The sequence below is a fragment of the Falco cherrug genome, chromosome 6 (genome assembly GCF_023634085.1).
Source record: "Falco cherrug isolate bFalChe1 chromosome 6, bFalChe1.pri, whole genome shotgun sequence".
Classification (NCBI taxonomy): domain Eukaryota; kingdom Metazoa; phylum Chordata; class Aves; order Falconiformes; family Falconidae; genus Falco; species Falco cherrug.
The window spans coordinates 39,092,674-39,113,310 of record NC_073702.1 but is presented as its reverse complement, the minus strand read 5'-3'; the positions used below and the strand labels follow the sequence as shown (position 1 = coordinate 39,113,310).

At 40.0% G+C, this 20,637-nt stretch overlaps 1 protein-coding gene across 3 annotated transcripts in view; it reads right to left on the bottom strand.

The window, feature by feature from the left end:
• The window catches only part of RPS6KA2 (ribosomal protein S6 kinase A2), a 321,408-nt gene that overhangs the window by 40,618 nt on the left and 260,153 nt on the right, over nucleotides 1–20,637 (bottom strand). For all 3 annotated transcript variants that reach the window (XM_055714505.1, XM_027810973.2, XM_005443111.3), the window contains 4 exons: nucleotides 20,058–20,128; nucleotides 19,165–19,253; nucleotides 11,497–11,561; nucleotides 2,562–2,664 (listed from right to left, as the gene is read on the bottom strand). In XM_055714505.1, coding sequence (XP_055570480.1) covers nucleotides 2,562–2,664; nucleotides 11,497–11,561; nucleotides 19,165–19,253; nucleotides 20,058–20,128 — 328 coding nt within the window. The remainder of the gene's footprint in view (nucleotides 1–2,561; nucleotides 2,665–11,496; nucleotides 11,562–19,164; nucleotides 19,254–20,057; nucleotides 20,129–20,637) is intronic.

The window sequence follows — 20,637 nt, the reverse complement described above, 5'->3', positions numbered from 1 at the left end:
CAAACATTTTATCTTATTTGCAGAGGAGGAAATTTAGATACTTCAGGTGCAATTTTACATATTTTTTCTCAGTAGTAAAGCCAGTGTAAACATCCCCGCCAGTTACAGCGTGCTGCCCCATCACTTACAACAGTACAAATATTTGTGGACTTAAATCTAAGTTGTGTCACCAGAATGATCTTGGTTTGATCCTTGTTCAAATCACCATTTATAACCTGGATTGTTTCAGTCTCCTGTTCCCTGTCAGGAGGCAAGTCAGCACAAATGAGATGTAACAATGGAGGACTTGTGAAACAAGCGGCCAGAAAAAGTGACTCCAACTCAGATGAATCCCTGAGAAAAAGTGATGTGAAACTATACCCATAGAGGTGAACTGCCACTGTCAGAAACCACATCTTTGGTTCACTCAGAGCTGAGGTTAGGAATCTACAGAAATATGTTTCAACCTCCAAGCTAAAGAAACTTTCTGATATGGCAAGTCACTGGATCCAAAACTTTGACATAAACCTTTTTCCAGGCAGGAGAACTCATTCATAAAGACAGTGTAAAATGACTGTATACATCTGGGCCACCTCCTTGGTAATATCTTTCTGACAGATTCATTAAAACACAACTGCATTATCATCATGAAACAGGAATTATTAGAGTGCTTTCTGTCTGGATACACATTCTTAGTAACAGGGTAAATTCGTATGGGGCCTATGTCATGACATAAAAAAATAAAAAAAGAAAGGCTCTTGTTTGATTCCACAGGCAATATGAGCCAGTATTAAACACTCTTGTGATGCTTTCCTTTTCTGGTTGACCCAACCAGTCAAGAGTCAGGGGCTGAAAAATATGCTGCCAGTCTGCAAGGGCTTTTCTATCACTCTGGAAGTGTAAAGGTATTCACGCTTCCAACTAAACCTATTTTGAAAAGACGGGGTTTGATTCTCAGGCACTCGCCGTAATAGCAGGAAAAAAAGCAGAATTGAGGCAGGCCGTCTCCCACCCCAGCCACCACCCCAAGACAAACTTTTGAAGTCAGTGTCTTGCATGTATACATCAAATTGAATTAGGCAACAGTAGTAACATGTACAGTGTAAAATATAACCCAGGGCATCAATACATGCATGGAGTACAAGGGCTTGCATGCCAGGACAACCTATCAGTGTGAACTTCCAAAGCAATCCAGACTCTTAATGCTTCTCTGAGACTTTCCAGGGCAGTACCAGCCCGCACTTCTCTCAAGATCAGACTAAATTGCAGTCTCCAATATTAACAGAAAATGAGTTCCTCTGAAATCTGAATTAATGCTAAAATCAAACGTGTGAAATAGCTGGTATCCAAAGACCATTTGTTTTCATGCAGTGGGACAGAAATATCAAAACATACTGGAGACAGGTGGATGTTTCAGTAGGACCTAAATAACCAGAGTGTAATATTTTTATAGCTTGTGAAAGTTGCCACAGCCTTGCCAAAAAAACTAGAAAACAATACTGAGAAAAGATTTTGAGTAGATACCACTATTTCATACCCCATGAAAGGAAGTTTGAGCCAGGCTTTGGATAGAAGTTTGGGCTAGTTTTAAGAAAAAGGCTGAAGGTTGTGATAAGCCTGAATGAAAACTACAGGAAATCTCAGCTCTGATTGATGTGCTATAATGCAGTCAGTTTTGTAATGAAAGCACAGATTTTTTACTCTCACTGCAACAGTTCTGGGGCAATTTGAAGGTTGAAGCTTGAGACCTTATACTTGGTTATTGCAACAATAGTACGTGATATTTACAGTGCTTACCATCTTCAAAGTGTTTTACAAACAACAGCTAATTAATTTTTTACATTTTAGAATGTATACGTAGGTACTTTACACAGGAATATCTCAGGCAGAAATGTAATGTAGCTTATCCATGTCTAGCAAGAGGTGACATTGTAACTGGGATTACCACGGTGAAGTTACTGGTATTGTTGCTTTCAACTAAAAGAGTGGAAAGATGGTGTTTTGTGCAACAATCGCCTTCATATATATAGTGCACAAAGTGTGATATTCCTGTTAGGAACCAGAAAGTATAGGAACAACATTCTGAATAGAAGGATTTTCTAAATACTGTGGCCCAAACTTCCTGATGGCATAACTCTGCTGATCTGAGAACTTGATGATTCTTCATTACTGTTAACCACAAACTAACTTCCAACAGTCCATAGTCTATAGGATTTCATAATTAAAGAAAACATCTATGGAATATATATCATATACTAACTTGCAGAGATGCAAAGTTCTTTGAAGCCAAGGTAATTTAAAATAGTTAAATTCAGCTAATGTAAGCAACAATAATATAACAGCAAATCAATAGTCATTTTTCCTGTAAAAATGTCCTTCATGAAGACAAATTGATGTGAAGTCGGTAAAATGCTTGTGAGCTTCTTTCCTTGGAAATGCAAAACAGCCTTTTCTTCCTGCTGGATATTGCAAAACCAATTAAACCCACAGGTGATCAGACTTTTAGACTCCATTGAAATGGGGAGGGGAAGAATGAATTTACTCACTGAAAAGATGCATTACCCATGTACCACCTTACTAACCTGTAGGGGTCCGAGATGTGAACTCTGGATCAAAATGAAAGGTATCTTCTGGCCGTCCCACTGCGGGCTTGAAAGGCGGCTTGATTTCTTTCCTGTAGAGTTTCTACAAGAGAAGAACAGATCTCCATCAATGACAAGCAGTGCACCTTCAGCATCTGCAGATAGGCTCCCCCATTTTGTTTAGGATGTCCCCTCTCAGCTCTGTGCCATACTTACAGGACTGACAAAAAAGGACGACATAGCCACAGCTCTGGCTCCTGATTGATGGGATGACTTAAAATCTGTGCTCTGGATGGTTCCTGCACTTTTTAGTTACTGGCATCCACAATGTAAACACAGATGTTTCTGGTAAAAAATTAGCCCATAGACTGGCACAATATTTCATCTGGGGCATCTGGAAATTCACTGGTCTTCAGGGCAGGACTGGAACGTGCAACTGTGTGTGGGTGACTTCAGCAGCGCAGCGATGGCAATCAGGACAAAGAACCACCAGGAAGTGGTGACTGTTTTAGCATTTATAATTTTTCAAGAACTAGCAATATGTTTGACACCCTGCCAGACTGAACTGAGCAACAGGCCTGGCTGCCTGGTGTTTACAACCTAAACAAGAGACTTTTCTTTTGGCGTATCTGGTGAAAGGGAAGGGGCTCACAGCTGAGGATTAGATGAAATTCCCATCAAAAGATGTTAGGAAGAAAGCACTGTGGATGGATTGGGAAACTTGTTGAAGGCTTAAATGTGGCTTGAGCAGAGCAGCAAAATCGAAGAAAACCGTAAGGAAGAGAGGAAGGTATATAACAGGTAAACACTGCTAGTGTGTGAGCTTGTGCTGGCGAGTGAGGGCGCATGTAGGGGATCACATAAGTAACACTGTAAATGCATGCTGATGCACTGCTTTTATGGCAAGGGACTTTGTGGCCTCTTTACTCATGCTTAGCAATCTTTAAGAAATTGCTACGCTGTGCTCCTTTGCTAGCATTCACACACACACTCACACACACACTGGGAGACAGACACACTGAGGTGCAGCACGTCTGGATCCGATCCAGAGCCTACAGGGGTTAATGGAAAGACCTATTGATTTCTGTGATCATTGCATCATATCTGCTTGAAAAATGGCGAAAAATTATCATGATGCTGATGGCAGCATGGTGAACAGAGCTCCAGCTGGAATCCCTGCTCCATGTTTCAGTCCCTAGACTGCATTCCCTTTCTAGCAATGCTTTTGCTCTCAGGTTTCAAAGGTCTGAATTAGTTGCCACAGACAGCGGCCAGTAATTAACATGTCCAAGCACAAATATAGTTTCATCTAAACTTTCAAATCATGATAAGAGCTGGGGAGCTCAATTTTATGTCTATTTTTAATATGTATTTTCTCTTAAAACAACTTCATTATGAGCTGACTTTTCAAAACATTTTATGGAGATTAGTACATGCCTGTCCAGTTCTTTTCATGCAGGAAGATTCTTTTTAACTGTGGGTTTTGTGTTGAATTAACTTCTGTAATATAAAGCATGTGGTCAAACCTAAAAGATATACATATCAACATAATTTGAATTTGATTTTGCATAGATAAGTAAAGGTTCTTGAGGCAGGACATTTTGTAGCATAGTATTATCATTCGCATAAAGCATATGTTTGAGGCTGAATCTATGATTCCTTGGAAAAGTGGAATGGTGAGGCTGGAAGCGACTGCAGTAATTAATGGCCATTTCACCATAAAAAGTTCCTGCTTGCGTAAAACTGCTCCATATCTTCTGAGAGAAAAAGAGATGAATAATTGCTGTGAGCATGAGCCACAATGGAAAGTCTTCCAAATAATTAAAAGCCAATTGCAATCGTAAGCAGGAAGTGTCACTCATCAACTGAAAAGTATCAACCTAGTAATTAACATATATCTTTTTCTTTCTGCACAGAAGTTTAAAGAGATCTCAGCACCTACTGAAGGTTTTTCTGTTGCTAGGATTTCACCTTGAGAAAGCTATATTTTTTTAAGCTCCTCTTTATTTGTCTTAATTCACAACCACAGTCCTTCTACTGCAGAAAGTAATATGGTCACATGCACATGCTTCCTCCTTGAATTAAATGCACCCCTCATCCTGTGAGGTCCAAAAACTGGAAAATGTTTTGGAGTCATACATCATTTGGGAACTGCACTCTCTTTTGATTATTGTAACCATATTCTCTCTGGCCTCTTAATTCCTCCCCCCATCTGTAGTTTCTTAAATGCTGTTGGAGCTGCATTTGTATTTTGAATCCCTAACCCACATCCTCCACTACTAGGGAGGGATTTGAGATTCATCATGAGTCACACACCACCTAAGATGTGTAATCACAAATTTGCTTGCTGGGAGGGGGTGGAAACAAAGAAGCTGCTTGTGAGTGAAAGGTACCTCCTCCAAGCGCAGCCTAGATGACTCCCTTTTCCATTTCCTTCTCCACTTGTGATAAAAATTATTTCTGGTGTTTCTAACTAGACAGCTAGGAACAGCAAAAGGTAAACTGCCGAAAACTTTTTTCCCCCCCAAGTTCTTGAATCGGGGAACTAAATGAAATCTTTGAGGAACAAGCACAAGAAGAGTAGTGTCATCTATGGGCTTTCCCATCCCACATTGGCTCCAGTTCCCTGAATGAACCACTACAACCAAAGGCAATTCACTGAGGCACGCTAAACCACAGGGCAGCCCAACACAGTTAAACACGAAGCATTGCTGCAAGCAGAACGCTTCTTCCTTTAAAAACCCACATCCTGTAAACTACAAAACACAGCACGACACAAGCTGATGTAAGGAAATGGTAAGAATCACAGCCAGTCTTTTCTATACACACAGCGATAAAAATCTCTTGGAGGACTTGAGATCCTTCTGGATTTTCCAAGAATATTTCTAATTTTAGAAATTTATTAGCATTATCTCTTACTGTGCTCCCAAAATTATTTGAGGCTGCTGGATCACCTTGATCTCTTCCAACAGAAACAAACCAGAGTGGCAAATGATATAGCAAGTTAAGTTTCAAATCTTGTCTTTGACTATATCTATCAGGCTGTCCCTTAAGTTCTGGTAAAGTTTAAAGTGTTATCTACATCCCAAATCATGGTAACCCTGGCTCTGCATCCAGAAGTCATTGGACATTCCACCACTTATTTTAATAGGAATAGGGTCCCAGCTGTCCCAGTTTAAATCCCAGTTTTCATATCCAAATTATTATTTTGGAGCATCGTATTAGACATTCAAAAGAGACTGGATACGTTCGTGCTAACTGAAGGATATAAATTTCAATCCGGGTGCTTAATATCACCATATGTGTGTTATTTGCAGAAGTATAACCAGCTGAAGATATTTATTTTTTTTTAATTCCACACTCCTTCTACATTTATAAAGGAGAAATGCATTCCTTAGTCCTCAACAGTTTTTCTTGAGAATGTGTCTTTCTCTTTCCTAGTAAAGAATAACCACCCCACATCCCACACCCAATATTTTATAATGGCCACAGCATTGACCTATCACAGAAAAATGTAACTGACAGGTATCAGGAATCACTGTGCATCACACACAGCTGTCAGATCCAGCGGCTGTCCGAAGTGCATAATCCACAGAATGAGGGGGATGAACTTCAAGGTGTTAAAGTACTGATTTAGATATTCACACCTGGATACATATCCGTCCTTCTGTCTACTTATCAACCCCTCACATCCTTCTGAGACTTTGATAATCAGTACCTTTAGATTAATAAGTGCCTATGGATTAACTAGAACACAGTTCTATAGCAGTTTGAGAAACCATGAGCTTCTATCAACTTCTTTTCTGATTTGGCACATATTTATTTTTTTTTTTCCCCAATAACTGATTTCCCCCAGGGCCCAAAGACCTTTTCTTAATGTATGTTACCAGATCCCTAATATGAGCCACATCTGAACACCTTCTCAGCTGGGACTCAAGTAATACACCAGGGAGACCAGTAACAAAATACTGCAACATGTGTCTGCCTCTTGTTATTTATAAGCAGTTATTTTTTCATAATCATTAAAAAAAATGCAGTCCTAAAAAATCCCAGAAATATAAATGCCCTGTATGTGTGCCTGGCAAATATCAAGAAAAAGAAAATTATTTAATTGAAAACTATTTAGTAATTTCCTCAACTCAGTTTCTTTGATGAAGACCTGAATTATTCCTTAGACACCTTCTAGAAAAAGAAAGATGCTACCCTCCACAGTGATGCACTCATAGTGTGAGAATAAACTCTTTGATTCATACACCTGTCATGGAAAATTCAATAAGCAGACAAAAGGATGAACTACCTTCTAAAATGCTTGTTCTCTCCTAGATTAATGACTCAGTGTTATTGCCTGCAAATAATAGAAAAGCTTGCAGAATTCAGACCTTGGGATAAATTTTTCCTGTTGGTAAAATCTGCAATTGAATAATTCACATTTTCAATTTAGTTTGATCTCTGATTAATATTGAAGGAAATAGAACTTGAGCCCACTTTCTTCCCACTCCTTCCCTCAGCTGTATTTGATGGTTCATTTTCTAGCATGTTATTTGCTCTAGTTCCAATTTAGCCTGTCATCTAAACAAAAACTACTGTTTATAGCCCACTCCTCTGACTGCAGTCTGCAAAAAGGGATTTCATTTTTCATTTTCAATGAAAACCCAGAAATTTTTTATGCATGACCTGGAAAAAAGAAACAGTAACAAAAAAATCAGGAACCAGATTCTGCTTTCTCAGAGTCAATGACTGACATGAACTGAGGTCAACTCATTTTGGGTCTGCTTGTCTTAGGGAGAAAAGAGGATGCAAGGGTAGTAAGCAGGTAAAACTCAGAAGGAGCTGGACATCTAATCTCCTTCCTATGAATCCCAACCTTGATCATGAAAGACAGTCTGTTCATTTAACAAAGGATCTATTGGATTTGTGTCACAGTGCCTGGTAAATGCCTTAGAGCAGTAAGGCATTTCCAAAACCTTTCATGTTTTTGGAACTTCTATGTGGCTGGAGCACCAGCCACCTTAGGTTTAAATTCTGGTGTATAAGTAGCACTAAGTGAACTGTAGACAATCTGACAGTTTTTATGCCCAAACTTAAATTGTGTCATGAACTTAATCTCTGTAAGAGTCTCGTTTGTATAGTTGTTTTCACCCAGTAACAAAATCCTAAATTCCCACTTCCCAAGGTGAAAAATACACGAAAGTTTTTGGAAATGTCTTACTGCTCTAAGGCATTTAGTAGGCACTGTGACACAAATTCAGCACTTGTGCTGAAGAATGGCACCCTGGAACATGGGAAGGGCATCTGGGAAAGGATAGGGGGAGGATGGTAATTCTCTGGCAACACTCATGTTTTCCAGGATTGCATCCATTGCCTATGTGTGCGGTGGTCACACGCTATCAGAACTGCTGTGTTGGGCAGGAGCATGTGCAGCATCGTAACAGGGGGCTTTTTTACACTGCTTATATTGTTTCCACTGTGTTCGCTGCCTTCGTCCAAACCAGACACTATGCCTGGCTGCATCTGTTTGAAGACAGTGAAAGATGGAAAACAAGTGGGAAATGACTGCTTCAACAGGTGAACACTTCAGTGATAGAGACAATAACCAAGCCCCAATCCAAAGACTGAGGGAACAGCTCTGACAGCGCTCTGAAATGAAGGTCTGATTTATACATTTCCGTCTGCAATTCTAATGACTTCATCACTGCGATATCTAGACTTCATACACAACTTGGAAGGAAGCAGCTAATTAATTTCTGTTTTGAGTCTTTTTAAAATCAGATGAAACAACTTGGTGGTTTGTTCCTGGTTATCATGCCACTCTTGTAGGAAAAATCTTGCTTAAAAAAATACCTGTTTTGCACTGGGCTTCTAGAAGACACTAACCCATTCTGACGTTTTGTGATAAGGGGGCTCTTGGTGGAGGATCATTTTAATGCAGTTGCTGAAAGTTTCTATGCTGTCAGTTGCAGCAGTCCTGTCTATCATAGCTGCCAAAGTAGTACAGAAGCTCTCCAAAAGACCTTGCCTCTTGTTCTCTGAGGTCTTTGTATTACCAAGGTATAAAATAAATCACCATTCATGTATTGCCTCAACAACGCTGTTTGCTGACTGCCTGCAAATTGATGTGAGGGATCTGTGTACGTGATGGGAGAACAAAATGAGGGCATCAGGGACTCTTTTCTTGAACTGTATAGAGATCAGCACTAAACACCTGTGCCCGATCCATTTCTTTTCTCTGACCCTGCTGTTTCTGTCCATGGAGAACAAGTTAACAGTTAGTTGGATGGTCATTGTAAGGCAAAATCCTGGGTTCAGCTCAGGGCCAGGCTGGCTCACAGCACTCTGAAATGCATATGATACTGCTGCTGTGACTAGATAAGCCTCCCAAGTTCTCCGTGAGTGACAGTAAAATTAGGATTAAATGAGCAAATATAGTACAAAGATGATAGCTTATCTGTTATAATGATCCATCTGTCTCCAAGAGTTCAATAAGCACTAATTGTGTTGAATTAAAACGGATCTTTACATCTATGTTTTCAGCAAAGTTAAAGGGCTAGATAAGACATCAAAGGGCAATTAAATCCACCTTCCTGTCTAGCTCCAAGTCATGTTCAAGCATACCTAGCCTCTCCATGGTACATACTTCCCTAAACTTTTCAAATGATGGAGGACTGTACCTTTTCCTTAGGAAAGCCATGAAATTGTTCCCTAAAGAACTAAGCTTGAAACAATCACCAATCATCATGAGAGAAGGTGGTCTTGAGGAGTCTCACAGTCCAGAACGGACTTCGCTGAAAACCTTTCCAAGATGCAGAGCTTCATTTCTCTGTGATGAGTTACTGAGCCACAAACACAGAAGGAGAAAACCTGCCACTGCCCCAGTGATCCTTATTACATTAAGACATATGCACTTGACTTGTATTTTGATTGCAAAGATGAGGACTGGAGGTATCAGAGGAATACAGAAAAAACCCACCCAAACAAGCCCAAAAACTAAGCCACAACCCCCCAACTCTTCATCTCTCCATTTTTTTCTTTTCAGTTAATATTTTCATAGATGTAAAGTCTTGATACAGAACCTCATGATTAGAAAGAAGCAGAAAAGGAGAGACCCTAGACTCTATGTAATGGGACTGAAAGTCAGCTGGACCGTAAAGGAAAATCTCAAACTCCACCTTCATTGATCATCTCGTAACAGGCTATGAGCTGTGCCAACTCTTCAACATGCAATTCAAATCAGATTCATGAGTTTTTCTAAAATAAATTATTTTGTAGCCCTTTCAAAGGCCACCTAGGCACCACAAAATGTGCTTTCACAGAGGAATTTGCTTTACTGTAAAAACTGGGCAGCAGTTTAAAAATGCGTCTGTCACATACATTCATGCCATTTAATCAGAATTTATAGTGAGAACTGCATCAGTGTGACCTGTTACACTAGCATTCATGAGCTAATTCAGATTATTATTCATGATATTAAAGAAACATAACAATAGCATAACAGAGGTCAGATAAAATTAACCTAGAAAATCCTAGAGGATGTGGAAAACAGGAGTTCTGATGCAGTGGCAGATGTCCAGATTAAGAACGGAAAGCGTTTGTCACCAGGTTTGTCTTAACAATAAGTCAATCTGAACAAATATGACACTAAAAATGTGAGAAGGTTTGACCTGTTGCAAGTCTAAATCCAATACGTAGCTAATCTCTACTGCCAGCTTTATGAGCTGTAGCTGATAGCAATAAAATAAATCCTTGTTTACCATTCTGTTAATCATGTCTGACATGTCTTACTTTAACCGTGTTACATTTGATCAAATGTTTGTTGTTCCAGTTTTGAGTGCTGATGTTAAATTAATGACTCACCTCAATAAAATATCAACCACTTATAAGAGGAGTTGCTGTTCCTGTTCTGGCTGGTTGACTTGTATATTCAGTGATGTAGAACTACTCTTCTGAAAATCCATCTACGTTGTGCTTTTCTGTAGCCCCCCATGACAATACAGTGGAAGGGCCAGATCCTGTCCTATGGTCACTTAGGCCAAAAGTGACAAGAAGGAGTTGGAAGATTTATGATTTCCCCAGTGTAAAGCATCACAACCTGCTATACAGCCTGCTGTACCAGCTCTACGGATACCCAGACATTCCCAGTAGCATCACACTCTTTGGGAAAAAGAGTGCACCTGGAGGTCTTAGAGCTCCTTGGAGCTAATGTTGGCGGATGTGTAAGAGCAGATCTGAGGTTGCTCTGAATAATCCCAAGAGAGAAAAGGATTCCTGGAGGTCACTGATATCGGAAAGGGTAAATCTAGCATTTAGTCCAGCTTGCCCAACCCAGTGAGCAGGGACAAGTATTTCAATATGGAACATAAAAGCAGAAAGGTGGAGGGACTTAGAGCACCAGTCCCTTTTCCTCTGGAGTATCTCATTCAAGGCCAGTCCTTTGGCTCTGTTTTCTTTTGAAATTGAAATATTACAGGAATTCTTTCATTTAGAGCTGCTCATTTTCACTCCAGTCCAGCTCCCACAATCAATGCATCACGTTTATTAGAGCTGAATGTGGAAATTATTCTGCAGAACACTGCAAATAGCCTCAGGTAGTACCGTGATAAGCCAGACCATCAGACAAAATAAAGACAAGCAGTTAGAAAAAAACTTGCAATGTTGAAAGCAGCTTTCTATTTCTTTCATTTGTGGGTATGTGAACAAATGTATATATAGAGTCACAGAATTATTTAGGTTGGAAAGACCTTTAAGGTCATTGAGTCCAGCTGTATACCTAATACTGCCAAATAGGTGTGCAAGTGATATAGGCATCTACTTAAAAGGCTCTGGCTCCTGGGTTCTCTATGTTAGAGTTCATTTCTTATTTTCTCTAAGCATGGTAGTTCGTCGTCAAAAAGGTAGCTAACAAAAATAACAAATTTTAAAAAAATGCTGCTCCACTTACATTCCAGTCTATAGTAACAAAGAAAGGATGACGTTTAATTTCTTCCACTCCATCGAATCCAGCACCTGACAAGAGAATGAAAGAATCAAAATGAAGTCATGCTTAGTAGAGTGCTGCATGACACCTCTTCTCCAGCTTTCCTCCCCATCCCCTCTTTTCTTCTGACAAAGCCAGAAACCCTGAACAGTGCAACTGCCATAACAGTATAAACTACCATAAGTACAGGCAAGGGCACTTTATTAATGAAAATCTGATGGCTGGGTATTTTTTACTTTTCTCTAATTGAGGCTGGTGCCAAGGCTGAATAGCTACTCTCTTCAGGCTTCAGATGAGACGCAGGATTTCAGCTGCAGCACAGCACATGCACCAGCAAGGCCAGGAGAGGCCCCAAGCAAGATGTCCTGATACTACAGCACTGCTGCTCCCTGCCACCAGCAGCAGCTCTTCTATCTGCACTGATTTTCAAATCTTGTCTAATGATCCTTTCTCCATAGGCGGAGAATGACACAGCTCCAAATCATTTGGAGCTTTTTTGGTATTTTGAGTCTGAACTTATGATTTGGGGTAAGCCACAGTTTTATGTTCTCCCTTTTCAAATACCATCTTCAAAATTTGCATGGGTACCAAAATCATTACTCTTAGTTTCTTTCACTGTTAAATTTTTGTTACATTACTATAGGAAACTTAGGGAAACTCTTCTGCGATCTGGTAAGGAACTGAATTCCTTCATTAGTTTTGCCTTATGTCTTCACTGAAGATTGCCTTTTTTATTCCTCTAGCTCTTTTTATTTGCATCAGTGCCATCAAAAACCCAACAGGTGCTCAGTAATAATTAAACAACTGTCAGAGATGATTTAGCATGTCATTTTGGGGGTTGATTTGGTTTTATTAATAGCACTTTTCATTTTCCAGTAGGAGAAATAACACCTGGAAGCAAAGGCTTTGCATTGAAATTTTGGAATCAGTTCCTGAAAGGTACCCAGCACTTCTTTACAACGGTGCTGAGCATACTTGATTCCCAAAAGGACTTGGGATTCATAAGCACCTTGCAAAAGGCACTCAGCACCTCACAGTACTCAGCTTTTTATATGCAGTATTTGTACTTTCTGAGGATCAACATTACAAGCAGCTTTAGAAGGGTCTTATCAAGTTTTTGTAAAATGTGACATCCATTCTCCTTGTTAACAAGACATTACTGGTGTTTGCCAAAATGCACTGATCAGGAATGGCTTCCTACAGTCTGCTTTACATTCACTGATGAATGGATATGAAAACCAAACACTTTTGAACATAACGTGCAGGATTGCCTGTCAGGCCTGCTGCATAATAATGCAAGAGGAATGTTCTGATTACTTCTCCATCCTGGTAATCTTACAGTAGAGACAAATGTAAGTGATGTGCATAAGGATAAGCAATCCCAGCCTACCATGCAAAATGATGTGCTCAGAGATGATGGGCCCCACTGAGGAGTGAGGTCTTTGGGCTATGATGGGCAGACAGTTATAGGCAATCACAACATGAAATCAAATCTTAGAAAGAGAAAAGAGGAAAAAAGGGAAAACATCATTACATTGTCACTGTACAAGTCTTGTACACCTACAACTTGAGTACAGAATGTTTGACACCCTCACCTATAAAAGGGTATACTTACTAAAGTAGTAAAAAACAAAGAAGGCAACAAGGAATAGTATGGAATGACTGAGCAGGCCAGGACTTTTCAACCTGGAAACAGATGACTGAGGAGGTTTATGATAGATCATTAAATGATGCTAGCAGGTATCAGGTTCAGAAAACCCAGGAGATGTTTCCTCAGGCAACAGATAGTTGTGTGACATAAATTCCTTGGAAAACGTGATATGGATGCAAAATGTTTATATGGGTTCAGGGGGAGGTCAGAAAAGTATGTTGAAAAGAAATCTGTTGAAGATTACTTTAACAAACCACAAAGAGGTTCAGGAAACCCCTTGCTTGACCTTAAAGCAGGTGTAGATCGGGAGAGAATTTGGGTGAAACAACACATACGCTTACCCTATTCTTACTTTTCCCTAGAATGCTGTTTATGGCCTATGGGTACTGAACAAACAACTGCTAAAGCTTGGATAGTAATAAGACTTGTTCTATATCTTCCCTAGTATGTTTTCTCAATGCACCGTCTAACGTGGGCACTAGATTCCCTTGGAAGATTCATTCTGATTTTAGCAATGCCAACAGAAATATGAAACCAACACAGTTACTCTGAAGAGAATTGCATTAAGCAACTCTTCAGAGAAGAAATATTTATGAAAAATGTTTTGTGTTCAGCGGCTCTGACTGGAAACTTTGTAATGTGCAGTAGATGTTCTTTGCTACATAAGGATGAAATCCAAGTGCCAAACTGATTTTGAAGGACTGGGATAAATGCTACAGACACTGTAAGCTGCTGGTAATATTCCCTAGACTGAGGATAACTGCTAATGCACTCACTCTTCTCTGCTCTGTCCCTTCCCCTCTGTTTCCCTTTCCCCTCTCTTGTAGGCTTATGGACACATCATTGTGCGATGGGAATGACCCGCCTTTTTCAGAGGATCTATTTTGAAAGCCACAGTTTTGCTACTGTTGTTCTTTTTTTCAACAAAACCATAGAAATCAGGAGCAAGGAAGAAGCCCACCCATAGCTACTTCTCTTAGTGTGAGACTGCAGTGTGCAGCAAGGAATGCAGCATGCAGTTTGACATAGGAATTTGTTTGAAAAATCAGTATTTCCACTTGGGGCCACCTCAGAGCTCTGGCACAGAAGGAATACGTTGTTAGGAGTGCCGAGGCTTGACTCCATCTCTGGTTAGCTCAATGTATCAGAGAGATTTAGAATGGTAATAGCCTAATTTTGCAAAGAGTGAAGGACTTCCAATTCCCAGAAACCAATTTTATACCAAGGAGAAAGTCCAGTGTTTCCTGCAGTTTTTATTTCCTGATCTTCCCTGCCACAAGATCTGCTGGTGTAGCCCATGGCTCCCTCTTGGGCTGTGCGCTGTGGCCACAGGCAGCAGCGTGTGGCCTGGTCCTCTCCTCAACCGGAGGAGGGAGGTGGCCCAAGGGTGCGTTCAGGGACAGCTCTGGGAGCATGGAGGGGCAACCCTGACCCTGCTGCAGAAGTCCATGGGAGAGGTTAGGCACCGGTGCTTATGGTGGAGTTTCTGAATTTGCTCAGCATGTTTCAGCCATTCATCTACCATCTGCAAATCTAAAGTGGTACTGGAAAGAGATGTGCTTTCATGGAGAAAAAATAAGCACTGGAGAGGCTGTCACTGCAAAGTCCCGTTTCATGAGGATGGATGCTTCTTGGCATAGAGATGGCTATTTAGCAAACTGTTGAAGTGCAGTACACAATGGCACACTGCGTGACCAAACCCAGTTCACCTTCTTCTAGATTTCTAGTTGTGTTTTTAACTTCAATTTAACTTCAATTTTGTCATCAAGCCTATCTGTTATTATATTATTATTCTTTAATAATCAGCACAATCAAACCTACTGCCTGCAAATATTCCTTTGTGCCATCCACTCCCACGAGGATCCAAAAAGATAAATAATGCTTTCAGATCAAATTGCCAGTTTAAACGCATTAGAAAGCGCAAGGATTTATATAAAAGCAGCCTAATGTTAATAAATGAGAACTCGATTATCTAGTATTGTTTTATGCCTGTAATAAAAGTGTCTGTGGGCAGTAACAGTAGAATGTTTCATTTGTAATTGGTTTTGATTGCTGAATCGTTATGGATAATGTAAGTCTTGAAATATATTAAGGGGAAAAAAAGGAGACCTATGAAATTTGAAAGTTGATTATTTGTATATTCAAAGTGAGCAGAAAGAGTTTCTACATTTTTAGTTTCAGGTAATAAAATTTTAGTGTCCCCACACAGCTCAGAATCTTTTTAGTGGGCTAGATTTTTTGAAATGCATTCCTAAGGTTTATAAGAAAGATGTACAGTCACTGATCATCTTGCAAAATCAAGAAACAAAGTTCTGTATGTGCTAAAGCAGAATGTGTCTTCTCTGAGAACATGAGATTAAGGAAATAACAACTACTTTTTTGGCTTTTACTCTGAATCTACTGGTACATGCTCTTACTCTATACTTTCTCGGCCAAGCTTCTCAGTTATAAGGACTCTGGAACCTTTGTACTTCTCAGCAGTGTAGGGAGCTCCTGAAATGCTCTTTACATTCATTTACCTGCCTGAGCAGATCCAAGATTTAGGGCAAGTAAGAATTACTCCCTTGCCTAAATTTCTGGAAATGTAATGAACTAACACCTTCATCATACAATTTCCTTTCCAAGATGGTTACTCCTTGTTTGCCTGGATATTCCAGTTAGTTTCTTTTAAGAATTTAAAATTACGCTTGTCCATAGTCTGAAATTTGTTGTACTTAATCAGAGCAGTACTACCAAAGCAGTGCTGTGCAGACTATTTGTACAGGAGAGCATATAGGCTCAGAAAAAAACCAGACAGTGCCCATAACAAGGGATGTCAAAGGAAGAAAGACTTTCCATTCCTTAAAACTTTGTTCTAAAGCATTCATCGAGGCACCAGACTTAAAAATAGAATCAGGTAAACTGGATTACTCTGCCTTGTCTGAGTATCTCTCCTCAAGTCTATTTTTTTTCCATTGATAATCCAAAGCTTCAAAACAAAGTTTCAAAGCAAACTTTTAGAATACATAATCAGTCTTTACTTCTATTTGTGAAGATATCAAAATCAAATGGCAAAACACAAGTTGGTAGTCAGAATAAAATGGTTTTCGAAGCTCATCATCTTTCATCTTGCCAACATTAAAAACATGTTTGAACCAAGTACTGTTTCCAGATTTTCAAACTTCTGAAACAATGGCTGAAAACAAATGTTTGATCCATAATATCATTCATTTATTTTAGTGTGCTTCATTAAATTTCCAAAGATTTTTCAAAACAGGATATCTAAGTCTATTTTCTTTAAATTCAGACTATTATTCCTTCCCCAGAAAAAGCTAAAATCCACAAAGTTGAAGCAGTCCTTTTATCTACAGACTTATGTTCAGTTTTTAGGTCAACCATTCAAGTATTCCTTCTTCCATTACCAAGAAGTCTGTTTTCATCGTCCTTGTGCTGATTCTCAAATCAGTTAAAACAGAGAGAAAGCCTTCAGAAGCTTTCCATCGCCACCCCTGAAATGTTAAGATCTATTTTTCTGTGACTCTTTTACATTTTATTTCCCTGGATGTTTGTGTGATAAATAATCTTTTCCTTTCTGCCAGCCTTCCCAGTATTTCAATAAACCTCAGGTTTAAAACCTTGATCCTTAGCAATTCCCCATTATTAAAAGGGAGACAATATGGGGGCTAGAATTGTCATGGCTAAGACTAAACAACTTTGCTTATTTTAGTGCATAGCTTTTTATTTAAGGACCGGTATCCAGAAACTCCCACTGAGTTCACTGGAGCCCCATTTTGGATGGATAACAGCTTGTGGGAAGCCACAAAATGAGCAGAGCAGAATAAAACCAAGAGACGGAGACAGGGAGGAAAACAGCAGAAAGGAGCAGAGGGAGAGGGAAGAAGTTTATATCTGCTGCAGCAGTTTATTTTTTTGAACACAGATTAAACCTTGAAATCCCAAGACTCTAATTTTCTCTAATGTCAAGCAAACTGCTTGAGAGCAATTGAAACTTGCTGAGAAAATGTGTTCTTCCACTGTCATCTCTACAGTGTATCAGAGTACAAGAGCTAACACTTAGGTAAAGAGGTATAACTTATGGGAGGGCATTCCCTCCGCGGGCCATGTGGGTGTCCCCCTGGAGAGGAGGGGGGCCACAGCAGCATGCTGAGGGACTGGCTCCCCATTCCTGTACAGTCCCGCAGGAGGCCAGGTTGTCCCCTGGTCCCTGTGTGGAACAAGGGCTCTTGGCTCCTGGCTCTCTCCAGCAGTCACAGCGAGAGGCAGCCTGCTCCACACTGTCCTTGTCCACAGGAGCCAGGCTCTCTCAGAAAACAGCTGAGCTACTGTGTCTGACCTCCGCGTGAGGCAGGGGCTCTGGCTGAGCTGCTGTACCCAGTAGAAAACATCCATTCAGCTCAAATCTGGCAGTCTGTTGGTGCCCAGTTTAAAGCAGAGGGCTGGAGTAGCACACGCATTGCCTCACCTGAAGTGAAGGACAGAGCTACCAGCACATGAAAAGGTCAAGCAGAAGCTCAAAGGCACAGAGCAGAGTGTCCATCTTCCACACATGGGCATGCACACCCATGTGTGCCTATTAGAAACGGCAGGCCCCACTGCTCAGGCAGATGGTGATGGAAGTGGGCTGTCCAGTGTTTCGCGCTCTGCTGCCTGTCTGGCTACTGATGCTGACTGCTATGCAGAGGACCAAAAGTGCTACTCAGCAGACCTTCAGCAGCACCACCGCCAGCACTTGAGAAGTAGGTGTGGGTACTGCAAGAAGGAAAGGAAGAAACCTCTCTTGCACCTCTTGTTCCTTCCACATCTCAGAACAAGCTATTTCCTAATTAAGCTTTTTGCCTCTGATTTTATGTGTCCAATCTGAAATAACCTTACACTTGCAAGAGAGAAAGCAAATTGCTCTTCACGAGTCTCAATATTTAACCAGTCTATGCCATTCTCTAAAAGACAAGTCATTTATTAGCTGCCAGAACTCCTATGGATGGCAATGACAGTCAACCACATACTTAAATACATCAGCTTTCTTCTTGCAATACAGTTTACAGAATTGAAGGAATAAACTCCTGCTCTTAAGGTCAATTCCTGCTCCTAAGGTCACAAAAAACCCAACAGAGGTATGAAGGAAAAGTTTGTCTCTTTCCTTCAGAAGCAAATTCTTCCCTCGTTCAACCCAAAATGCAGGATATGAGACCTGTGCGGAAAAAAAGAAACCTCCAAAATTCTTCACAGAAGTAGATACAGTTTTCAAATGAAAATCAATGCAGTGCTATTATCTTCATATCATTCACTTGATATGACTGTTCTTATTTTTCCACGTAAAAACCAAAGAATGAAAATTATGCACCAGGCATTGTTCATGACCTTGCCAAGTGCAATTAATTTCTTAATAAAATTCCCAAACAAAGGTTCAGATGACATAAGATACATGATCCAATACACACTTCTAGTTTAGCACAATTGAAATAGGATTATTAACAAAGGTTGAATATACTTTAGTAAGAAAGGAGAGAATATATTTAGGGTAAAAAGAAAGACTACTGTGAAATTTTTCCTAGCAAACAGAGTGATACAGCATGAAAATGTATTTGAGAACAGGAGAGAGAAATTCTACTCCCTTTTGCTCCACACCTCAGATTTGCAGCTAAATTATACCGATTTTAAAAGATACCTGTTTCTCAGTTCTCTATGTTATCATAGGCAGAAGTTAACTTAACCCCATTTTAAATAAATGCTGGTGTTTTACTCTCCTGGTTCACTGAAAAAATAAAGTACAAGTTAATGTCATGCTTTAGATTCCAACAGTTTGCCTGTGCTCTTTGCAAGTTTCTCTAGTAATGCTCAAGGGTCACTGTGCTCTGGGAAGGAATGCAAAATGCTGCATAATGAAGAGGATAACTATCAGGGAAGATGCACCAAGAGAAATTATCAGCACCTGACAAGTCAGAGCGCCACAGCAAATGCCCCAGTCAAATGCACACACATACCTAATCTGTTGGAGGGGTTCCTTTTGAAGAGGGCTCGCAGCAGGCTCTGGGCTTCTATGCTCAAGAACTGTGGCATTCCCAGCTTGGCTCTGAAAGAACACAACACTTGAAAAGAAAATAGATTTTTCAAAAATTTTCTCCATCCTACTGTGGTTTAAAAAATGGAATTGTAGTAGTCAGGATGGGCAGATGCAAAGGCTGCTTCAGCATAATTGCAATGCAGAGTGAGGACCTGATACAGAAGGCTTTACTACTGGCTTCACTAGTGGTAGAGTACATCTAATGAATCTCCTAACACCTTTTTCAACCTAAATAGGTCATTCACTACAGAATTTTTTCCACTTTTTTAGCTTGCTGGAATAAATTCGGAAATCCCGAGGAATTTAAACAAACAAACAAAAATTCATGAAAATAATTATACTAAACCACATATTGATCAAAGACAATAAAGCTTTTCCCTTGGTGATTCACTGCTACAGAGCAAAAATGTAATATTGAGCAAAGATAAGCTTCAAGTATTTATGTCTGCAGTTAACATTAAATGAATGGGAAATTTGTAAAGGAAAAGATTTCTAACTTGGCAACAACAAGACATATGCTGTCCTGCAGAAATTTGACTGTTCCCACTTGTCTGTGGATAATGACATTATTATTACAGAAAGTATGATACATCTCTTTTGCAAGGCTCTCTGAGCAATTCACTTCCTACTATTTATTCTGAAGGCAATTTTAGAGTCACATGCAGGCATCAGCTGTGTGTGTCTTACCAAATTCATGCCTCACATAGCTTTGAAAAGCACATTATGCACATTATTATTCTCTGCCTTTCATATACTTAGGACCCATAGGCTGCCCATCGTAGTTAGAGGAATGAAAGTGGTTTCGGTACTCACTTGAGAATGAGTGCCATTGTCTCCTTTCTGTCTTTTCCCTGGAAGGGTAATGATCCTGTCAGCATCTCAAACTGTGGAGTAACAACAAAATGGTAAATCAAATGAGCACTGAGATGTTCTGCATAGCTGACAGATACTACATCCACCTTACACAACTGAAAACTTGAGGAAAAGAAATGGTCCAACAAGCTGTACTTCAGAAGAAAATGACACAGAAAGTCTGGATTACGCAGAACATGGAGGACCAACATGACTGTTTTGTTCAAGAGTCTTGTTACAAGCTGTTCACACTGATACTTGGGGCCAAGTTTTGGTATGTTTGGGAAGAAGTGTCATCATATATGCTGTTTCCTCCAGCACCTGTTTTATGGCCAATGCTGGAGACGAGATATTGGTCTGGAGGGACCCTTAGTCTGAATGGGTATGGCTGTCATGCAAGGAAAATGGGTTCAACATGTCACTCCCCATCTTTTTAGCTTGAGTTGAATCACTTTTTTGATTGTATATTTGCACCACTTAGAGGTGCCACTGCTATACTTTGTAGGAGAAACATGCAGAACCCCCACATTCTCAAGGCATT